This window comes from Ambystoma mexicanum, chromosome 6q, assembly GCF_040938575.1.
Source record: "Ambystoma mexicanum isolate Mex_15411 chromosome 6q, UKY_AmexF1_1, whole genome shotgun sequence".
Classification (NCBI taxonomy): domain Eukaryota; kingdom Metazoa; phylum Chordata; class Amphibia; order Caudata; family Ambystomatidae; genus Ambystoma; species Ambystoma mexicanum.
In genome coordinates, this window is record NC_090937.1 from 1,111,436,968 (window position 1) to 1,111,459,842 (window position 22,875).

The window sequence follows — 22,875 nt, forward strand, 5'->3', positions numbered from 1 at the left end:
CTGCACTACGAATTAAAGGTCTGTGGCAGCAATTGGCAAACTTCAGATCAGCAGCACTTTGCGGTTTCAGCTTCTCGCGACCCTCGCAAATAGCACTCCAAGGGGAGAAGTCGTCCTTTGCAGGTGTTCTCTAGTCTAGGTGAATTTGGAGCTTCAGCACTGCAGCAGGGCTTCACCGGGCAAACCAAAATGGTCCAGGAGTTGCAGCAGTCGTCTCTTTCAAGCTCTTCATCAGATTCCTTCGTCCAGTAGTCGACTCTACCTTCCAAGCACAAAGCCTCCCCTTTTTATGCAGGTTTTTCCCATTCATTTGCAGCCTAGCTGTCAATCACACAGCAGGGTGGCTGTCCTCCTAGCCAATCGCCTTTGGGTGCATTCCTGTAACCAAGGAGACTAAGCACAGCGAGTTTTCGGGCACCTCCCTTGCTTCCTGCCTTGCCAGACATGCTGGAGCCAGAGGCAGGCTTCACCCGTGAATCCCCCCAAAGACAAAACGAACGAAGGGACCAAACCTGGTTTGGTGCGCAGAGTAAATCTCAAGAAGGACCTTTACAACAAGAAATGGCGAAAAAAGCACCGGGGCCATTTTGACACAATGGGCACCGATGGGTGCTTTACTGCAGCTGCAATTGCAACTCGCGGTAGAAACACATAAAGGTAGGAAAAAGTAAACCACTGCCACTAACCATTAATTGCAGAAAGGGTAACATAAAAATGTCACATGAGAAACTAGACAAAGGTTATACTAAGTAACCCCTCCAGCACCCTATTGTAAAATAGTGTGTGCTGGGTCTAGCAAGTTACAAAATAGAAGTAAAGTCAATTTCACTTCACTGCTCTTGGAATCAGTAGTTTCACCAAGAGAAGGTATTTAAGCCTTTGGGAAATGTAAGACTTCCCTGTGACACAGCACTTTAGTGCTGCGTGTCACAATGTAAAGATGATGCCTATGGAGTTTGTCAGACTCCAAAGTCCAAAAGAAACACAGAAAAACACATTGAAATAAAAGTACAAAGTCCCAAAGTGCAGCAAAAGAGCTGAGGGTCTGTAAGGTGGGAGGAATGTACCACTAAACTGAACTTTTTCCCTAAAAGTTACTGTCATTAAACAATAAGTGATTACTCTTGTTAACCATTTCCTAACCCTATCCCTCACCAAAGCAGACTGGCTAATCATTGATTTTCTGCAGTATTTTGTGTCCATTTTCATAGAAGGGGCAAATGAAGTCTGTAGTTAAGGGATTCAACCACTTCACTACTGAATAAACAGCAAGGGTCTACATTTATATTTCCCCCATTTACTGATCAAGTCCTTTACTGGGGCTATCTGTAGACCAAAAAAATTAGAAAATAACAAAGTAGAAATGACCACTTTTTTTGTTCGATTTGTTTCTAAATGTTTGCACATTTGATTAAAAAAAATAGATTGGGGGGGGGGTGAGGTAGGCGGTGCAGGGTGTCTTCCCCTCCTCCCCTTCCTGAATTATTAACAAAAAGTGAAAAAAAACAAAGTAATTTTAGTTTTTTGCTGGAAAAAAACCGAGTCATTATAATTTATTTTTTTCCATTTATTTCCGACATTCCTTTACTTGTGACCTACCAGGTCTTAGTTTGAAGATAAGTCGTTTTCCCAGCCCAACACCTCACTAGTATAGCCCTGCAAGCCTTCACTGCCCTCACAAGACATATTCTTTGTACAAGGCTTGGCAGATAGCATTTTGAAATTTGCATACAAAGCTTTTTTTAGTAAAAACAGCTTTAACCCACAGGGCGATATTTGATAGTTTTGATGTAGTATTTGCTCATTTAGCACGTGAAATCCTTTACACTATGCCTAAATCTGACTGTCATCTGGCTACAACTTTATATTAATAATTTGAAATTGGTAATTTAGACAATTAAGTCTGGATCCATAGACGTCCATTATAAATCTATGCTGTACGGATCTTTGCTCAATCATGCTCAGAATACGCATGTAGGCCGAACAGAATCCATGTAAATTAATAATTACACCTGAAAGAGGAAAGACTTTGTTTAAAAGCTTATTATCTGCTTCAAATGCTCTGCTATAGAAAGCACACGTGTTACTGTTTTCATGTGATGTTGTTCACGTTTCAGGGGTGAGAGAAAACCAAAGATAGACCTTTTTCGAACATGCATTGCTGCGATCCCAAGACTTATTCCAGACGGCATGAGCAGAACTGACCTCATTGAATTGTTGGCAAGGTAATAGACATCTACATTTTTTCTATGTACGGTCAAGATCTTTCTTGGCAAAGTAAAGGCGTTTTAAAAGCTTTTTTCAGAGTGTAAAATCTGTTGTAAGGATCTGATAAAGAAGTATTAAAAAAAAAATCAGTCATTTTTGCCAACAAGTTCTATCTCGTTTGTGTTAAACATACAGTTGAAGACTCCATGCCTGATGGTTCTCAAACAGTCTATTTGCACGGGCATGCTGGGGAATACTGGTTTAGGGTTTCCATGTAGAATTCTATGTAGACTTTGAACGGTCACGATTTGGGTAGGATTGTATTAGACTGAGTTGAATCCCTCGTTAATGAGTGTTAAGTGTAGTCTGCTTAGCTTTCATCTTGCCTTGTGTTATACATTCCAACGGAGCTCCCAATTTCTCATGGCCATGCAGGAGAAGACTACCCAGTACTGTTTATGCTTGTAATTTCTGGAACTTGTAGTTTCTCCATTTGAAATGTAGGAAAACACAATTGGATGGCTTTCTCAGGCATTGGCCAAGGGAAAGTTGAGCTCTCTACATAACAAATATTCCATTGCAATACATTGCACAGAAACAGACACCTCGCCCAATCCAATTAGGTGGAGGGATCCTTAACTCAATCCAGAGAAGCCATTTTCGGATTCCTTACTGCAAATCTTGTGCTTTGCTAATTGTATACATAGAAAATCATTGCTTTTTTGGCAACATTTACCTAAACATTGATTAAACTTTTTCAGCACAATCTGGCTGCTTTTTCTGCTCAGCTACACTCTGGACTGTGAAGAGTTTTCACACCTCACATCACCATGGCTGAGGAATATAGGCCACAGAAGATCTGCAAAATTTAATTCACACTAAGATAAAATGTGTTCAGGGATCCCCACAAGAAATGTATTTACTGCTTGCATCCTCACAATGAAGACTTCTATCTGCTGGATCGTCACCCAGAAGACTCTTCAGGACAGGCATAGAAGGTTGTTAATGGTCCTGAAAGAGAACAAGGGATTTTCCTCAGGAGAGGGGGCCTCCTCCCGACGAGGTTTCTTTCTTTCCATTCCAGGATAGCAAAGGATGTTGCCTTGTTCGACCTACAGGTGACAACAGAAGAAAGTCAGTCCTTTATGATCATGGAGACAAACTGAGGCTTTCCACTGCTACAATCCCCATCTTAATTACCATATGGGACAGAGGCGAGACAGTTTTGAAGAAACCCCCCTCACCCCCCTCTCAACCACAGCGATGATGTCCAGACCAGAGAAAAAATACAGGACTCCTGATACCATAACAGTGGCTGCTAAATGCAAGCTGAAGAATCCGACTTCCAACCCCTCCCCAGGTAAGGAAGGCAGGAAGCTGCAGGCGATTGACGTGTTGTCTCTGCATCATCGCCCCTCACCATCAGAATATCCAATGCCCTAGCAATGATAGCATGATCCCACCGGGAGGTGTGGCAGCAGATTAAATGGTTCCTAGACCACCTACTGGATGGCCTGCCGGAAGAAACCAAAGCCATAGGTCCCGGGAGGATAGCTCAGCGGCAGCGTGCGCGTCTTGGAAGCAAGACGACACGAAGCAACAACAGGTTCGATCCCCGGGTCCGCGCTTAAACCTCTTGGTGTTTAAGCGCGTTATAAATACGTAACTAAGACAAAAAAAAAACGCACTTACGCAACTAAGAAAAACAAGCTATTCCTGTAACAGCGCCTCGATGCCTGCGGGCTGTGTGAGCGCTTTATAAATGTAAATAAAAAAAAAAAAATAAAAATAGTTGCAGAGGGTGTTAGGCAAGATTGTATGCAGTAACCCTCGGGGATACTACACCAGTCTTGTCTTCTTGGTATTGGGTAACCCACCTATCGGTATAGGGCCTGCACTATGCAAGTTAGAGTGACTGAACAGCCAGACTTGTCTCAAGAGGGGTAAATGTGAGCTGTAGAGCTGTAGCATCGAAATCCACACATACAAGTATCCAAGTAACACTTAAGGTTTTCTAGTAAAATAATTACGGCCAGTTTTAAATAAGCATTTTTTTTAAGACCACTCTCTTAGCTTCTGCTTTCTCAGGTTGAGGTGTTCCTGATAGTATATCAGTCATGTCATCATCCTGACAGACATGTGAACTTCTACCCCACCCCATAAATTCCGTAACTTCTGCTTTCTCAGGGCTCAGTCCTGCTTTTGATTTTGACTTGTTCGAGAGTTTAGGGTTCCTGGTAAAGAAGTTCTCAAGTTCTTTCTGTTTTGTGTTCGAAGGTTTAACTTGTGGTTTGTTCCCTGGCATGTTTTCGATTGTGATCGAGGTTATTCCGGAGCAGTCCATATTAATGCATCCATTATCCTGCGTGCTCACATTTTTTCCAAAGGCTATCCCCCTCGGACACGTGCCGATACTGTAAAACCCAGCAGGTGGAATCAATCCGACCCCTTCTGTTGGTGTGTACGGCTGCCCAAGAAGCAAGAGAAACCTACTTAATGAAATTCCTGGGTAGCTCAACTACAGTTGAGGACGAAGATTGGTGGATTTGCCTGATGGGAGGGGAGAAAACTGAATGGGCAGTAACGGTGACTCTATTTTTCAAACAAATCGGACTTGTACAGGAGCATAAAATGAGCACTGAAGATAGGACAATTGCAGATGTTGAGAACATCTGAACTTTAAAAATACTTAAAGACACAAGAAGTAAAGAAAGGGGAACAAATTTAAACTTGATGGATGAATTTTTTAAAAATTGTATTACAATTAAATCAAATAAAAAAACATTCTTTAAAAAGGGCAATGTGCAACAATAGAAATATACTTCAGAACACGTTCTCAGAATCAAGATAAGCAAGTAGATGTTCTTTAGAGATGCTTCATGCACACTTCCTACACCCTGAGGTGACTTCAATTATCAGGACAGTATTTGCATTTATATATCACTTTTGTACTTGGTAAAATTCTGAGGTTGTGAAAAGGGAAGGTTAATGGAAGGAAAAAGGTTAACGGGTTCTCAAGCATGTGAGCACTTTTAAAATCCCCCAATGAAGTCCAGATACAAACTTTGCCCAGCAATAACAGTTTCAAACAAGTTACCACCTATGAGGACAGTTAGAATCAAGTCAATGGGACAGAAGAGTCTGTATTGAGCCAGGAGAGCCAAAGTCAAATTGAACAATGTCTATGGAGCTGAGGCACTTCTTAGATAGCACAAAGTCTTGCACAAAGTCTTTGAGAGTTAGTAGAAAATCACTGTTGGGCCACAAGCCGTTAGGCTTGTGAAGGTAGAGCTGAGATCAACTCTGCAAAAAGCAGCTTCTGCAAGTCTCAAAGTAGATGATGCAAACTACAGACATAAGAGTTAAGTACCCCTTAGTCAGTACAGTACCTTAGGTTAGAAGAGGATCCAGCTCACTTCTTTTATGGTTGCAGACTTGCAGATCCTGTGTTCCTGGGCCTCAGTTGTGGGGACAAGAGGGAGGACGTCTAGAGGACTCTTGCACAGCAGTTCAGAGGTCGGTTGCAGCTACGGGCTCTTTTCAGTTCAGCTGCACTTCGCGGTTTCAGCTGCCGGCAAATAGCACCACTGCGAATCGTGGAAATTTGATGGACTTTCTTGGCTCCTTGAGTCCAGCACTCTGGTGAGGTGACTCGAGCTTGGGTCATCCTGCTTTAGGAGGGTCCTCAGGATCTTCCTAGAGCTCTGGTCCTGCTTAAAGACGATGCACTCGACTACAGATTTCTCGACCCCTGGCACTCGGTTCCAGCAGCAGCAAGGAAGTGCAGCCAGTTGGGAAAGGTCTTCCAGCAAAGTTAGTGTTGGGGTTAGTTGGTGCCAATAACCCAAGGGAAGAAGTCTTCTCTGGAGCTTCTGTAGTTGATTTGTGAAAAGCAGTTTCAGCACTGCAGCAGGGCTTCACCGGGCACTTCAAGGGTACAGGAGGATGCAGCAAGCTTCTATTCACGATTCCTTTGTCTGATGTTTTGTTCAGTGGTCGACTGTCTTCTGTTTAAGAAGCCGTGCCTTTTATGCAGGTTTCTCCCATTCATGCACAGCCCAGCTATCACTCACACAGCAGGGTGGCTGTCCTACAAGGACAGCCAGCCAATCAGCACTGGGTTCATTCAGGTTACCAAGAAGACTAAGGAGACAGTTTCAGGCACCTCCCTCCCTCGCTTGCTGCCCTGCAAGACACACTGGAGCCAAAGGTGGGTTTCAGCACTGAAGCCCCTCCAAGGCAAAACTAACAAAAGGGTTAAACCTGGTTTGGTGCGCCGAGTAAAACCCAAGAAAGACTTCACCAACAAGAAATGGTGAAAAAGGACAGGGGCCATTTTGACACTATGGTCACCCATGGGTGCTATACTGCAGCTGAGGATTCAGCCTGTGGTAGAAAAGCATAATGGTAGGAAAATTAAACCACTGCCACCAGCCATTTAAAGTTGTGAAGGTAACATTAACATTTTTTTCATGAGTAAGTAGAAAAAGGGGCTACTAAGTAAACCCCAGCACCCCATATAAAATGGTGCGTGCTGGATCTACAGAAAGAAAGGGTAAGTAAAGTCAATTTCACTTTACTACTCTTAGGAACAGTAGTTAACCCAGAGGAAGGTATTTAAACCTTAGATGCCTATGGAGTTTTGTCAGACTTCAAAAACAGAGAATATAGAATCCAAATCAGGTCAAAAATACATGAGAGAGTGAGAAAAAGGTCTCACTCACTCCAGGATGAAAATTAAGTCCTAGAGTCCAGCAAAAGAGCTTGGGGTCTGTCTCCAAGGTTGAAGGAAATTAGCACAGAAATTAGAACCCCTTCCTACTAGAGGGTAAACCATCTGATCACCCTACTGTTTTGGCCGTAGACACGACAGGCTTGCGCTTCAGACAGGTGGCCCATGTCACAGTGCTTCAGAGGCACGCCTGGATGAAAGCAACCAACTTCAGGCCGGAGATCCGAGTGCAGATCCTCGACATATTCTGTAAGTGCAAGGAACTTTTTAGGCGGTAGATACGCAACCACCTAAAGGGTATTCAGATGGACCCAGGCACAGCAAGAGCTATTGGCTTCTTACGCGACTGATAAATTTGTTCAATCCTACAGAGGAGGTTCGGGTAGATTTCAATTACCTTCACGAAGGTGCTACAAACCTCATTGGTTATCGACGATGCATGCTTCACCCTTGACATATGAGCAGTCCTCCGGAAGATGATGTAGCCAAAGTAGTTTGAGAGGGTCAGAGCATGCCCCTATTGTTACTCAAAACAGGCTTCACTTCCTCCTGGCGAGCCTCTCGCACAGCACCCGCTGAGAGGCCGGGTCAAATACCACAAAGAGCAGTGGTTTGCGATCACCTCAGATGATTTGGTGCAAAAGTATGTCCACCGGGCACACATTCAAACCACCACCATCTCCCTAGCATGTGGGATGCCTGTTTCACGTTCAACTGTTACTTTAAGGTACACTTGGAAAGATAACATTTCAGTAGAGGGGAGGAAAAGGTTTCTATTCAACAATTGCATCGGGCGCTTAAAATTCAGAAGACCACTCTGCAGCAAGTTATCCAGTGGGTGGAGAAAGAAGACCATCTAGAGCAATACCGAGGGCAGGATGGCTTGAAGCCTACCAAAGAAATACATTTTTCGAATGGATTGTGTCCTCCCACGTATTCCTCATCTTAGATATATCCTTACCTTCAGCTGGCTGCTTCGGAAATTTTATTTTCTTCTCTCCACCAGAGGGCGCTCCTCTCGAGGCCGCGGCGTCTGTCCCTCAGCGGCATCCATCGAGCATCAACGTCATCCACTGTATAAGAGCCTCGAGCGCGCCCGTTGGCTTCAGTTCTGTTTTTCCGTTAGCTTCGCTTCGTTTCAAACGGCGCTTCAATCTTTTGTGAAGAAAGCTATGTCGTCTTCTTCGAAACCTTCCACACCAAAGACGGCATTTAAAAAATGTCTGAAATGTGGAAAGAAAATGTCTTGGACCGATCCACACAAGAATTGCCTCGGTTCCAACCACCGAATTGAAGACTGTGGTTCGTGCCAGTCGATGACCCATAAGGCCTTAAAAGAACATAGAGGTAAACTGGCGATGGTGGAGCGTTCATCGAAGTCTAATTTGAAGGGGAAAGACTCGGCCGAGTCTTGGAAAAAATATCGTAAAAAACATAGGTTGAGGAGTAGGTGGAGAAAGTCGTCTTTGTCATCCAAAAAGACAAAGAAAAGACGGCATCTATCTCCCTCATCATCCTCGTCGTCTTCGGAGGCGGTGATAGAATGCCCATCAAAGCATGACTCCCTGAATAAATGGGAAGCCTTTTGAGTTTCCATGCTAAAAATGTATGAGAACGCGGCTCAGACACCCTCAAAAAAGGCTAATGAAGACCATGCCCCTGTTCACGAAAAACGTGATGGAGGAAGGTCCAAAACAAGAAAAGCTGATAAAAAGTTGTCGAGGGTGTCATCGAGGGACTCTTAGCAATCACTTCGTGAAAGACCTTTCGGTGCATAAATCGAAGGTAGAGGGAAACAAAATGGCGTCGAAATATCATACGCCATCGAAGTCAACATAAATGCCATCGAAGACTTCGAAGGCTCTCGAGTTGACAACTCCTTCGAAGGAAGTTACGTCAAGTTCACGATCGCTAACTTCGAAAGCTCCTTCGACAGTTTCCACAACTCCCTCGACGATTACATCGAGGTCATCGAAGGTTCCCTCAACGACATCGAAAGCTGCGGTTACGGCATCAGCGCCATCAACGTTTACGTCAACGCCCAAGCCTTTAATAAGGGAAAAACCCACATTACCAGAAAAGGTTTTTCAACCTGAGAGTAGAATTGCTTTTTTCAGGACCTTGTCATCTATCTATGAGGGAGAATCATCAGAAGAGGAAGAAGTCACCTCTGCTGGTGTTAAATTTGGCACAAGATCTGTTCCAGAGGAATTAATTAATCCTCAGTCAAAAATGTAAGATTTACAAAAATGTCTACACACAGCAATTGGTCTGGACACTTCTCCAGAGTACGAATTTGACAAGCCAGATCCATCAGAGCAGGCTGATGCGGGTTACAGAAAACTCATGAATAGAGTTACGGAATTTATGGGGTGGGGTAGAAGTTCACATGTCTGTCAGGATGATGACATGACTGATATACTATCAGGAACACCTCAACAAGACCTCATTCTCCCTTTTCACATTGCCTTGCAGAGAAGGGTTAATTCTGCATGGGAACACCATAAAGTCAGACCGGCAGTAAATAAAAAATTTGGGTCAAAATATAGACCCTGCAATTCTGATCTGGAATACCTGATCAAACACCCAACTCCAGAAAGTCTGGTAGTACAAGCAGCCACGTCCACAAGAAATGCTGCATACCGTCCAAGATTGGGACGATAAAAAGGTGGGCGCATGGTCTAGGAAGATTTTTACATCCGACAGTATGGCTTTGAAAAGTCTACTAATGTAACCTGTACCTTGGCAAGGTCACGTATAACCTGTGGGACTGCATGTCAGCGGCAGCTGAACACATCCCAGAAGGTGAAGAGCGTGATGGCTTTCTAGCCACGCCTTCAATCAGGTTTGGACACAGCTGACAGTATCAGTAGGTCCATGGCAACTAGCACGGTGCTACGTAGATTTGCGTGGTTAAAGTCTGGTTTTGCTCCGGATGTGCAATCCAGGCTTCTTTATATGCCCTTTGATGGCTCGAGATTGTTTGGCAGCTAGGCGGATGAGAGTTTGGAGAAGCTGCAGACCTCCAAAGCGGCGACAAAATCTCTGTGCCACAATAAGACAACCTCAGCAACGCCCCTACACAGGCTCATCTTCCTGGAGGGGTTGTCCTTTTCGTTATTATTCCTCAATTGGAAGAGGGCAGGCCAGTCAGAGAGGTCAAACAAAATTTCCTCGTGGGCGAGGAAAAGGTGCTAGATCTGACCCAGCAGCAGTATCTATCCCTTCAGCTGCTGCTGCAGCTGCCGCAAAACCAATCTGAGGTTTTGACCCACAAGACCCCTGTGGGAGGCAGAATCTCACATCTAGAAGAATGGCGGGGCATTACTTCAGATGCTTGGGTGCTGGAAACAGTATACCAAGGTTACTGCCTTCCTTTTCTAAAGAAACCTCAGAATCACCCCCCCCCGGGATACAACTCTGTCAAACATCTGGATACGCTCCTGTTGCAGGAAGTCTTAACCCTGCTACAGAAAGGTGCAATAGAACATGTACCTGTAGCGGAGAGTAACAAGGGTTGGTATTCCCCATATTTCCTCATCCCAAAGAAGGACGGAGGACAGACTCATTTTGAACTTGAGAAACTTTAACAAGTTCCTAAGGAAGGACAGGTTCAAGATGGTGACACTTTCTCAGATCCTTCAGGCTTTCCAACTACAGGATTGGTTGGTATCATTGGACCTTCAGGAGGCTTACGTTCATGTGCCAATCCATCTCAAGCACAGAAAGTACCTAAGTTTTGTGATTGGCAATTCTCACTATCAGTTTCGAGTTCTGCCATTCGGGTTAACCTCCGCCCCAAGTGTTTTCACCAAGTTGATGACGGTGGTGGCAGCGAGTCTCAGGTGAGGGGGGGGATTCGTGTCAATCCCTATCTGGACGATTGGATGATCAGCGCACGTTCCCCAGAGCAAGCCCAAGATCATCTGTCCAAGACTTGTCACTTCCTTCACAAACTAGGGTTTTCTCTGAATTTAAAAAAGTCAAACATGATACCATCACAGAAACTCCAGTTTATCGGAGCAATCCTGTATACTTGCTCGGACAAAACCTCGCCTCCTGAAGAGAGCTCGCCACATTCTGAAGATGGTAACAAAATTCCAGAATGCCCAGTATCTTCCGGCCTTCAATTTTCTCAGGTTGCTCGGTCTGATGGCATCCTGCATTTTTCTGGTGCCAGAAGCCAGAATGAGATCCCTTCAATGGGCTCTCAGAACTCAATGGTCCCAATTTTCAGGGGAAATGTCAGATCTGTTGCAGGTTCCAGCCAAAGTAGCACAGGATCTACAATGGTGGGCTCGCAGACATCATATCCTCAGAGGAGAATCTTTTTGGCAACCATGGCCGGAGATGAGAGTAGTGACCGATGCCTCACTCACGGGGTGGGGAGCATATACCAACGATCTGACAATCAGCAGTCGTTGGTCTCCATCGGAGTCCAAACTACATATCAACCTTTTGGAGTTGAGGGCAATCAGACTAGCGATGAAAGCCTTCCTGCCCTCTGTACGGGGTAAGAATGTTCTGATGATGACGGACAACACAGTGGCCATGTACTACCTCAACAAGAGAGGAGTGGCGTCACTGCCGCTGTGCAGAGTGGCGATGCAACTCTGGTTCTGGGCAATACAAGAAGGGATCTCTCTTTCGGCAATTTATCTAGCCGGAGAACAAAACACAGCAGCGGACGCTCTGAGCAGGCAGAGCACAGTCTCCCACGAGTGTGAGATAGCTCAGGAAGTCATTCAAGAGATTCGCCCTTTGGGGAACCACTGAAGTGGATCTGTTCGCAACCAGTACCAACCGGAATGCATTCCCTCCAGTCCCTGTGATCCCTTAAGTAATCAGGAGGTTGAGGAAGTTCAGTAAAACCATGATCCTCATTGCCCCGGATTGGGCCAGGAGAATGTGGTACCCGGACCTTCTGGACCTGTCCATCTACCCTCCAATACGTCTTCCAAGAAGAGAGGATCCTTTCTCACGGGAGGAAGGTCATGTTCTCCATCCAGAGGTCAACATACTCAACCTTCACGCATGGCTTCTGAGAGGTTGAGATAGAAGGATTGGGATCTTCCGGATGATGTGCTGGAGATTTTGCTTTCGGCCAGAAGGCCAGCGTCCAAATCTCTGTATCAGTGTCGTTGGAACAAGTTCAGTAACTGGTGCAGAGAAAAGAATGGGGATCCATTTCAATGTAATATCCCCACAATTTTATTTTTTCTGTTACATTTAGCTAATCTGGGGCTCCAGGTTGGTACGATAAAGGGATACTTAGCAGCGCTATCTATTTTTAAGTGCTCTACAGAAGAAGAAGAATCTTATTTCAACATACCTTTAATAATTCAATTCTTAAAAGGTTTAAATAATGTATTTCCACCAATACCTTTCCAGGTTCCAGCGTGGGATTTGAACTTAGTTCTAACATTTCTCACATGTATTCCATTTGAGCCTTTACACTCTTGTCTGCTAAGGCTCCTTACTTTGAAAACAATACTCCTTGTAGCATTGACATCAGCCCGCAGGATGAGTTGCAGGCGCTTTCTAGCGGCCCTCCTCACACTATCTTTTATAAAGACAAAGTAGTTCTTAGAGTTAAACCATCTTTTTTGCCAAAAATTGTTTCGGATTTTCATCTGTCACAGAAAATAACTTTACCTACGTTTTACCCTCCTCCTCATTTAAGCAAAGAGGAGTAGCTACATAGACTAGATCCCAGAAGAGCTCTTAGTTTCTACATTTCAAGATTGGCAAAGGTACGTCAGTGTGATCAACTTTTTGTGGGGTACACTGGATGTAAACTGGGACTTGCAGAAACTAAACAAACATTATCTAGATGGATAATTTTGGCTATAACAGAATGTTATAGATTGGCTGGGAAAGAACTACCTGATTCACTGAGAGCTCATTCAACCAGGGGCATGGCAACTTCAACAGCATTAAAAAGGGGTGTCCCTGTACAAGATATTTGTGCAGCAGCCACATGGTCATCCATGCATACCTTTATAAAACATTATGCTCTGGACTCGACTTCTTCTCAAGGAAGTCTGTTTGCTAAATCTGTACTCCATTCTGTACATGATTAGAAAAAATACTGTACTCCCACCTCAGAAAAACAAAAAAGAAAAAAAAGATGGAGTCAAACGCTACCCTTGTCATTGATGCTATGGTAGTTCGCTTTAGTCGGCAGTGGAGCTAAAATAGCATGTATCAGTTAGCTCTTACGGGACAAACACATGACATATGCCATCCTAGGCACAAAGAAAAACATTGCATATAAATCACAACAGATTATGCATATATTGGTGGGTTAGTACATCTAAGGTGACTATAATTGGAATCCAGGTCAGTATGAAAGAATCTCTGTGTAGTATTCACCAAGGTGCTGTGATTCTGCTCTGAGCGGGCGGTGTAGCTTGCTTCCGATCTGGTCTTTTGACAAAAGACAACATCGGAAGCAAGCTACACAGCTCGCTCATACTGACCTGGATTCCAGACTAGCCATTCCAGAGACCACGTGTCCCATTTACGGACATCAACTCCACGCCAGAGATCCATTCGACTACTGGTAACCAAACAACGTTCAGCCATGACGCTCTCACTACCTTAGGTGCCTGCCACTTTATTGCACCATCGTGCTCCAAGATCCCTTAGTCCTGAAGACAGTACGGTGCTGCAACCAGCAGGTTTGATTGATATTTTATTTCTATTGCGCTCGTACACAAGTGTTTCAGGTTCCAATCCCTTCAACCGCTGGCAGCTCCATCTATTCACCGCACTAGAAACACCTGATTTTTTTTTTTTTGTCGACAATGTTTGTGTATTGCCTCATTATTAGCAATACAAAAAATTATAGTCACCTTAGATGTACTAACCCACCAAAATATGCATAATATGTTGTGATTTATATGCAATGTTTTTCTTTGTGACTAGGATGGTATATGTCATTGTTTTAAACATATTTTTTCGTGTAAACCAATAAATTGCATTATTTTATGATTAGAAAGAAATTCACTCCTTTGTGTTTTTCCCATAAGAGCTAACTGATACCTGCTATTTTAGCTCCACTGCCGACTAAAGCGAACTACCCTAGCGTCAATGACAAGGGTAGCTTTTGACTCCATCTTTTTTCTTTTTTCGATAAATTTGTCCCAACCCTCTGGAGTCAGGCCCCCATCAAAAAAGAGGGTTCCCTGCCCTTACTTTACACGCACTCCCACCTCAGAGACAAAACTGCTTTGGGAGTTTATCTAAGATGAGGAATACCTGGGAGGACACAATCCATTCGAAGAACAAGTTACTTACCAACTATAACGTTCTTTCGATTGGATGTTCTTCCCACGTATTCCTCATCGATCCTCCCAACCAACCCCACAGTACAGTTTACGTGAATTACACTCTAAATTCTTTTAAGGCTTGCGGCACGCCATTAATTAAAATCCATGGGCTATAATATACGAAAAAACTAAACTGAAGCCAAGGGGCGCGCTCGAGGCTCTTATACAGTGGATGACGTTGATGTTCGACTAATGCCGCCGAGGGACATCGACGCTGCAGCCTCAAGAGGAGCGCTCTCTGGTGGAGAGAACATTTTTTTTTCCGAAGCAGCAAGCTGAAGGTAAGAGTATATGGAAGATGAGGGATATGTGGGAGGAACATCCAATCGAAAGAACGTTACAGTTGGTAAGTAACTTGTTGTTCTTACTGTCCACCAGTGTGCATACTACCACCTCAGGAGACTGGAGAGGAGAGCTTTGAGACTGTTTCTCTTTTCTTCTGCTACAATCTGAATCCGTGCAAACATGTTGGTGCAGAGTCATTACAATACCACTTTTAAAAAATGCAGGTACTGTTCCAGAACATAGCAGTCCTGCTAGGAAATCTGATTATACCACTAAGTGTGCTTTAGCCCTGCTGTGAATAGTTCATTGTACCATATGGCAGCTCTGCTGAGCGGCTAGGGTACTTTGTGTAAATATACATCAGAGCTGTTGAGAAGTACTAGTACAGTAAACCCTACTAAAAATATATACAGCAATGTTGGGAAGTGTTGACCTGGTCTCATTTAAAAAATAATAGCTAGTCCTGATATAGGAGAAGGACTGCTAATGTCCGTTAAAATGATATGAAAGGCCTTCTAGGAATTCCTGGTAGATTTTTACCCTCCCTATCTGTATGAATTATACCTGCTCAGGTGTAGTTGGGATACTGAAAGTAATGTTCAGACCACGCTTGGAGCCATTTCTTGCTTGCTTGCTGTGACTAACAAGTGAATGTGTGCTTTAATGCATACACTCGCACACAGACTCACACATGCAAACACTTGCAATATTTTAAAACTATACCAAACATATCTACTAATTTAACATCAAAAGCTTTTCATAATAAGAAATGCCAAAAAGCTGCTTGCTCAGAGGCTCTCATAAAACTAAAACGAATAAAAAAACCTCAAGCCATTAAATGCCATTGATGTGCTTGTGAGATAAAGAGAGAACTATGCAAATCACTAGTAAACCTCAGCACAGCAGCCGCTATTAAAAGCAATGAAACCACATTGATAGAACACACTTTTACACGTACACCAATCTTCCAAATTAGCCTCAAAAAGAGTGCCAATTCCAATGAAACTTCACAAAGCAACTTGCAATGCACATTAGTGATGCAAAATTCTTAAATAACATTGTAAGACAGAAAATCAAAGCATTTGAACTAAGTGAAAAACACACTAATTTAGAAATTTTACACTTTACAGACTATAAAAGTATTTGCTAGATGAAATAATCAACATAGGAACGTGTTAAACAGATCATGACTCAACCCAGTTGGATGTCAGCAGTGAACTCCATGATTTATGAGGATGCTGCCAAGAATAGTCTTGTAATGGATACAAATAGGAAAAAGAGAGGTTGCATATTCACAAGAATTCAGTGTGTAAGAAGGCCAGATACACACCTTATCTGGAGGGCTGACCTCATTGCAGGCCTTAGACCTAAGACAGGCAAATGCAGATGCATTGCTAGCTGCAGCAAACCAAAAACCTTGTAGAGGAATCTGGACTTCCTCGCAGATTTGCCTGTAGATCGCCAAGTGTCATTCAAAGCAGGTTTGGGAGATGCAAAGATTATAGCACCAAGACCTGCTAGACGCCTCAGTGTCTCACATTGCTACTGCAAGCAGAGGGGCTATATATGGATACAGATATGAGATGCTCAGCCTGGAAGCATGCCACCAGGTTTCCGCCTGTACACTAATACTGTCACACCCTCCTATGTATTGCCCTTGGAAGAAATGTGAAGGTTAGCATTTGTATTGCACTTGGGTTACCCTTCACAGTTCTTCCAAGTGCAATAAATAGGCTACCCTTCACAGTTATTGAATTGGGTAGGTTAGCATATGTATCGCATTTAGTAAAAATGTTCAGATTAACCTATGTGTTGCATCGGGAAGAGCTGTGACAATTGGCCGTGTTGCACTTGGATGAATTGTGCAGGTTGGACTAAGTTGCATCTGGAAGGAATGTGAGGCTCAGCCTGTGTATTGGGCTTGGATTAACTGCAAAGGATAGTCCTCTACTGCTCCTGAGGAGGCTTGAAGTTAGCCATTGCTTTACACTCTGAAAATGTACAGGAGTAGCAATGTACTGCATTTAGAAGATGATTAATCTAGCCTTGGCGTAGCATACAATAGATCTAGGAGAATAGCAAACGCACCACTCAGAGATGAAACCCGAAGATAGCCAATGTGTTGCACTAGGAGGATTCTGAGGGAGCCAATGTGTTATTATTTACTAATAACTTCCTGACCGCATATTCACCACCCATTACATAACTAACTTGACACAAACCTCCAACACAAGACACCAAAACTACACGCCCATCTCTCCACAATACGGAACACACACCTGAAACACCTGCATACAACATACAAACGCCAATCCACAATAATCATACTAGCACACAGGGACTGGTTTTTCCAAACTGAAGCTAGCAACAGCACATCAGTTATTGCGCTTGTCTCTCTTTCCTACTAATGTTCCCAACCCCCCCCCTTCTCTGATCCGCAAGAGCGCCCAGAGACGACAAAAAATGGCAGCGGTGCGTGGTACAAGTCCCAATAACATATCTGATTACTCAATTGTTTCCACCACTATCTCCTTTCCGTCCTCTGACCTTTTCACACCACTTGCTTCGCGTAGTACTAAAAGGACATATAAACCTTCTGCTATTCCCACCTTTCTTTCCGAGCTGCAGTTCTCACTTTCCTCCTTCGCTCCTGGTGCCTATTCCACCAACACTGCCTTCTCCAGCTTACAGTCCCTGCTATGAGCCTTCTCCTCTCACTTCCCACTGCTTACTTTCACACCTCTCAGCATCCTGAGCCATGGGACCACCCCATTTATGCGCTCTCTCAGCACAGACATGCATTGGCTGCTGCGCAAATGGAGGCATACCCATTTGCATGATGACCTGCAACTCTACCTCTCTACCCTGAACTCGCTCAATTCCACTCATGATGGAGCGAATAGGGAATTCTACCTAACCCTCATTCACGCTCAATCCAACCATCCTCACTGACTACAGGGCACCCTAAACTCACTCCTCACTCCTCCGATGTCTATCAACACCAGTCATGCGACTCATGACCTAGCCGAATACTTTGCTGCAAAAATTTCCAAAATTAGAGCCTCTCTCCCGATTTTACTCGCACTCCCTCCTACATTTTACACTCTCCCTACTCTACCATCTTCCTCTGCCTCAATCTCCTACTTTAGTTACACTAATACGGACAAAGTGCTAGCTCTAATGATGAAGGATAACCTGTTTTGTTTACCATGAGACCCTCTTGCTCCTCGGCTAGTCAAGCCAATTTACCCGTTTAGTGGCCTCTCACCTTGCTGAACTCTTCAACCTGTCCTTCGACTCCACTTGTTTTCCCTCTGTTTTCAAAGCAGCCACAGTCATCTCTGTCCAATAAAAAGGCAAGGGGCTGATCCGAACCTACCGGCTAACTTTCACCCTGTGTGTCTCCTTCCGCACTACACTAAAGTGCTCAAAAGTGTTGGGTACAACCATTTTACCAATTTCTTGAACATCCTTTGAGTCCCCCTACAAGCAGGTTTCCCCTCCCGACTCTCCCCGGAAACTACTCTCATGAATGTGCCCAACTTTATCGCCTCTGCTAAGCACACCAACCTATCCTCATCCTAATTCTCTTTGACCTGTCTGCTGCATTTGACACGCTTGATCACTCTGATCGCCTTAATACTCTAGCTTCTTGGGATTCGTGGTCGACCCCTTGCCTGGATTGAATCCTATTTTGCACCTTGCCAATTCTGGCTCCTGGAGTAATAACACCTCTCAACTCGCTTCTCTGTTGTTGTCCCACAAGGCTCTGTCTTGGGTCTGTTTCTCTTTACAATCTATACCTCTGGTCTTGTGGCACTAATCTCCTTTCGTTTCTCTTACCAGCTCCTCGCGGACGACACCCAAATCTTCTCTTTTCTTTAACTCTCGCCTGATCTCTCTGATCATTTTCAGCTGTGCCTCTGCCATTAAATATTGGTTGGCTTTGCACTCTCCGATGTTGAACTCTACCAAAACAGAGGTAGTCTTATTACCGAACAAAAGCTCTTTCATATCACTTCCTCTGCCTATCCAGTTCCCACCGGACACTCTCCCCTGCTCTTCTTCAGCTAGAAACCTCAGTGTCATCTATGACCCTGCTCATGCCTTCTCTACTTTATAACTCTCACTTCACACCCACTTCCTCGTACCGTCACTAGACTGATGATGCAAAACGTCGCCTGATTTAAATTTCTTCACCTAGTTCACAAATCTAGCCACGGGAAGGCACCACTGTATCTATCCTCCTCTATCCATCACTAGAAGCCTTCCTGTCATCTCGACTAAGCCTCATCGACTACCCTTGTTGTTCCTGGCCCTAACTGTTTCCTCTCGCTTGCGCTCCTTCTCTCGTCTTGCTCCACTTGGATGGAATACTCTTCCCCCGGACATCTGAGAAACAGTCCACAAAGATTTGTTCAAAACCAAACTAAAAGCCCATCTCCTTGCCGTTAAGTTACCCTCTTAACCTACTTCTCATCTGCCTGCTAGTTAACATTTTTTCCTCGCCTCTAACCTCTGTACCTCACTTCCTCGGCCTCCACACTAGCACTTCAACCATCATGGTCACATGCTGAGCACAGCGGGCCATACAGCCTACCTGCACTTATAAATGTCCAATATTCATTGTCCTTAATCTACGTATAGTCTACTTATGTGTTGTCCCCGGTGACTGTTCCATTTACTCCCCTCGACAACCTGGTCAGAATGCCCCTCAAACTCACCCCGTTGTAGAAACTCACTGCTTCCCCTCAAATGTGTTTTCTTATCTATTGTGTGATCTTTTGTGATCAAAAGAACTTTGTTCCCTCTGTATATACAAATAAATAAGTCAGAATTTTAGAACTGTCTTTTGAGGGCACAGCTCTTTCATTCCTCCATAGATGAGGTCACTAAGGAAAAACGAGTACTGAAACGGGTAAATCGTTGGCCATACTTTATACAATGGCATCTAAAGGTTTCTTACAGTCAGATTGTATGTTGACTTATTCCGCGCACCACTACCTTTTGCATGGTCTCCAGGTGCTCATGTGGTTCTGTAAGAAAAAATGCAGGGTAGGTTAGTTACGGAAGGATATAAGTTGTGCTCTTCCGTTGATGTTTGCAGAACCAGGAGAAACTGACGTCTGTGCTTGTCTTTCTTTCGGAGTGTTTTTTTGTGTGCACTGGCCTGTTGTCCAGAGGGGTGTGAGGGCCAGTGTCTGGGTTGTTTGTCGTGGTGGGTGTGTGGTACCGCACAAAATTTTTGTGTGGTAGGGCCTTTTCGACGTGTGGTACTTGGGAGGTATGCGGAATAGAAGTAAGGAGCAGGGGTGGTTAGTGCATTGGCAAACTTCAAAGTGCAGCTAGCCTTAAACCCAATGGCAAGATTTGAAAGGCAGCTTTACCGTATTGCGCCTAGTGGCTATGCTTTCAAGGGTCCTAGATTTAATACATTAGCTAGGCTCAATAATGCACCTAGATTCAATACATTTATTGTGACAAATCTTGACAACCTGGTCATCGATTTCCTGGAAGGAAGCCTCTAACGTGGCAAGGGAAAGACGGAAAGTAGCTGACTCTGACCCTGGGGCTGGTGATCTGCAGATAAACCACGTGGGAGAGGACACGCTCCAGGGAGACGGTGTTAGGGAGAATTCTCAGAAATGTGCCAATTCCCTCTACCTTAGAGACCCCTAGCAACTTTGCTGGATTTTGAGGGCTTGATTTTATTTTTGACCTGGAGAGAGCGGGAGACGCCCGGCGCAGAGATAAGGGCGACGTGATTGACTGTTTTGCGACTGTGGAGCTGAATTGGGCTACTCTGACGCTCCGACACCCTTGTAGAGAGTGAGGAGAGCCCCGAACTGTTGCTCCATAAATTTGCATAACTGCAGCATATCGAAGGACAGAGTAAGAGATGTGGAATTGGGCCGAGTCCCTTTAAGTGATTTCTACCGTCTTTTTTTCTTTCTGCGGAAGACGCGTTATGTGACTCATGTGACTCATCACGTGTGCAGGAAGCTGGGGGAGCTCCAAGGAAGACTTATAAAAGATCTACTAAAGCACATGATCTGCATATACTGGCAGCATTAGGAAACGCGCCGCAAGGCAGACTGAAGCTTGCACCGGATCTCTCTGCAAATAACATGGTAAGAGAGAGCAACAACTAATAAGTAAGGTTTGATTAATTCCTATTGCAAGTGCCATTGCAGGAAATAGTAGTAACAAGAGGCCAGTGTCCTCTTAAGATCTCTTCCCTTGATAAAGGCCAGCAGAGCCTCTGATTTCCATAGACCTCCCACTTCAAATAAGAATAATGAAGTTGCGCAGTAAGGTATTACAGGATGACCACAGATGCCCGGAATGGGACGGTTCATAGTCAGAGGAGCTAGAAATGCAAGATTTAGACCTAACATTAAATAGGGCCCCTGTCTCGAGCGCGCCATTAGCCAATACGATCACGGCACATGTGCACTCGGGGCAAATGGGCCATTTGACAGCCAGTAGTACACCATCTGATATTGTACATTCGTGGAAGCGTGGGCTGGAATACACTACAACAACGAAAAAAATACAAAACAAAATTGATGAACATTTTGGGGGGGAAAAACGAAGCCAAAGTCCAAATACAATCCAGAGAAAGAGTATAGATCTTGAGGAAAATGAATCCACTCCCAGAATAGACCCTCCTCACTCAACTTCCTTACAAAGAAATAACCTATTTGGAAGTGAAGCAGTGGACGCTGTTATAGAGGAGGTATTTGGAGTAGGAATATCTACACACAAACGCATAATATTGAGGAAAAACTGAATGGCAAAACTTCAGAAGCACCATGGGACTGGAAGCAATCGGCAGAAGAGGAGGTCCCAAAACAAGCGAGCGCTGCTACACTTACAGCCTTAAATGTTGTATTAAACTCTCTGGTTACAGTTTTTGAGCAGTTGAAACTGGAAGTACAATCGCAAGCTGGAACCCTGCTGCAGGTGACCAGCAATATAACTTGCATTGAACCAACGATAGTGGGGCTAACCTCCGCAATCATTACAGTGGTAACACCGTCAGTGAGAGAGCTGAGAGTAGAACTCGCAAAAAAAGGCCTAGATATATCAGCTATAGAAAGGTCACTTGTAGAAAATGAAGAGGAAGAAGATAAGCACAACTGTCTACTTCAAGAAATATTATTCCTACTTAAGGCAGAAAAGACATCAAAGACGGGGATTTTAGAAAAACCGAAAGGGAATGAGATTGAAAATAATAATTTTGATGACACCCCCTGTCAGTCTGTATTTGAAGAATTTAGAAGGCTTGCGCATGTTGTTGCAGAAGATGATGATGGAGAAACAGAGCCCCAAATAAATAACCAAGGGGTTCAGCCAGAAAACAAGAAGGCATGCTTTTCGGAGTGGGAAAGAAGCTGGCAAGCAATTCTCAAAGGGAACAAGGAAAGCCAAGAAGAATCCAAAAAAATGAGCACAGTGGCATTTCCAGTCATCCTTCGAAAACGCACAAAAATAGTCAAGCCGGCAAGCAAAATGGGAAAAATATTAAAGGAGACAAACATATAATAAAGAGAGGATAATTACGATTGAATAAAACTCCCAAGAGAATGAATATTATGACAAAAGCTCGGCCACAAACAATGGAAGACAGGAAAGACCCATGGAAAAAAATGGAAAGCTCCAGATGGACGCAGAGAAAAAAAAAGAAATGTGGGAAACGAGAACGCAGCTTAGGTTAATGCCAAGAGAGATTTGCTACACACAAAGAAAAACAGTGTAAATGTGGCTTTACAAAAAGATCTCCCAGGTCTTCAAGTAGAAGCTCCACAATTTATGGGTGCAGGGGACAGGAGTGTCCTAAATCCCTCGGGGAAAAATAGAAGAAAAAAGAGGGAACAAGATTGAAGTCAGAAATGGACAAGGAAAAAAAGGAGATCATTGAAGAACCTAAGGGAAAAGCAGAAGACAGTTAAAGGACGGCCGACACAGAAGAGAATTCCCAACTGCAGCCTTTAGCGGTTGATCTGGAAGGTCAAGAATATGCAGTACCAAAGTTATGGCTGAAGGCGTTGAATAAGATCCCGCAATACACATCACTCTGTAGTTTCAAAAAAGTCCCGAATCTATCTTTTTGGTTCAGGTGATTTGGAATTTGTAAAGTTTCCAAGCAAATGTATCATGAAAATAGTAGAGGTGGGATTCACATCGCAAAAAGCATGGCAAGCGATAAAAAACAATAAAAAAGAACTAGAAAAAGTTAGCCTGCAGGTTTTCGAAAAAATACCGGCGGAAATGCTAAACGATGAAGAAAGCAGGAGTGCAGCTTTTGAAGAG

General features: G+C 44.0%; 1 protein-coding gene across 6 annotated transcripts in view; it reads left to right on the forward strand.

Annotated features, from left to right (window-relative positions):
• FRYL (FRY like transcription coactivator) overlaps positions 1–22,875 on the forward strand; it is a 3,055,992-nt gene that overhangs the window by 818,681 nt on the left and 2,214,436 nt on the right. For all 6 annotated transcript variants that reach the window (XM_069631694.1, XM_069631695.1, XM_069631691.1 and 3 more), the window contains one exon: positions 2,118–2,225. In XM_069631694.1, the coding sequence (XP_069487795.1) occupies positions 2,118–2,225 (108 nt within the window). The remainder of the gene's footprint in view (positions 1–2,117; positions 2,226–22,875) is intronic.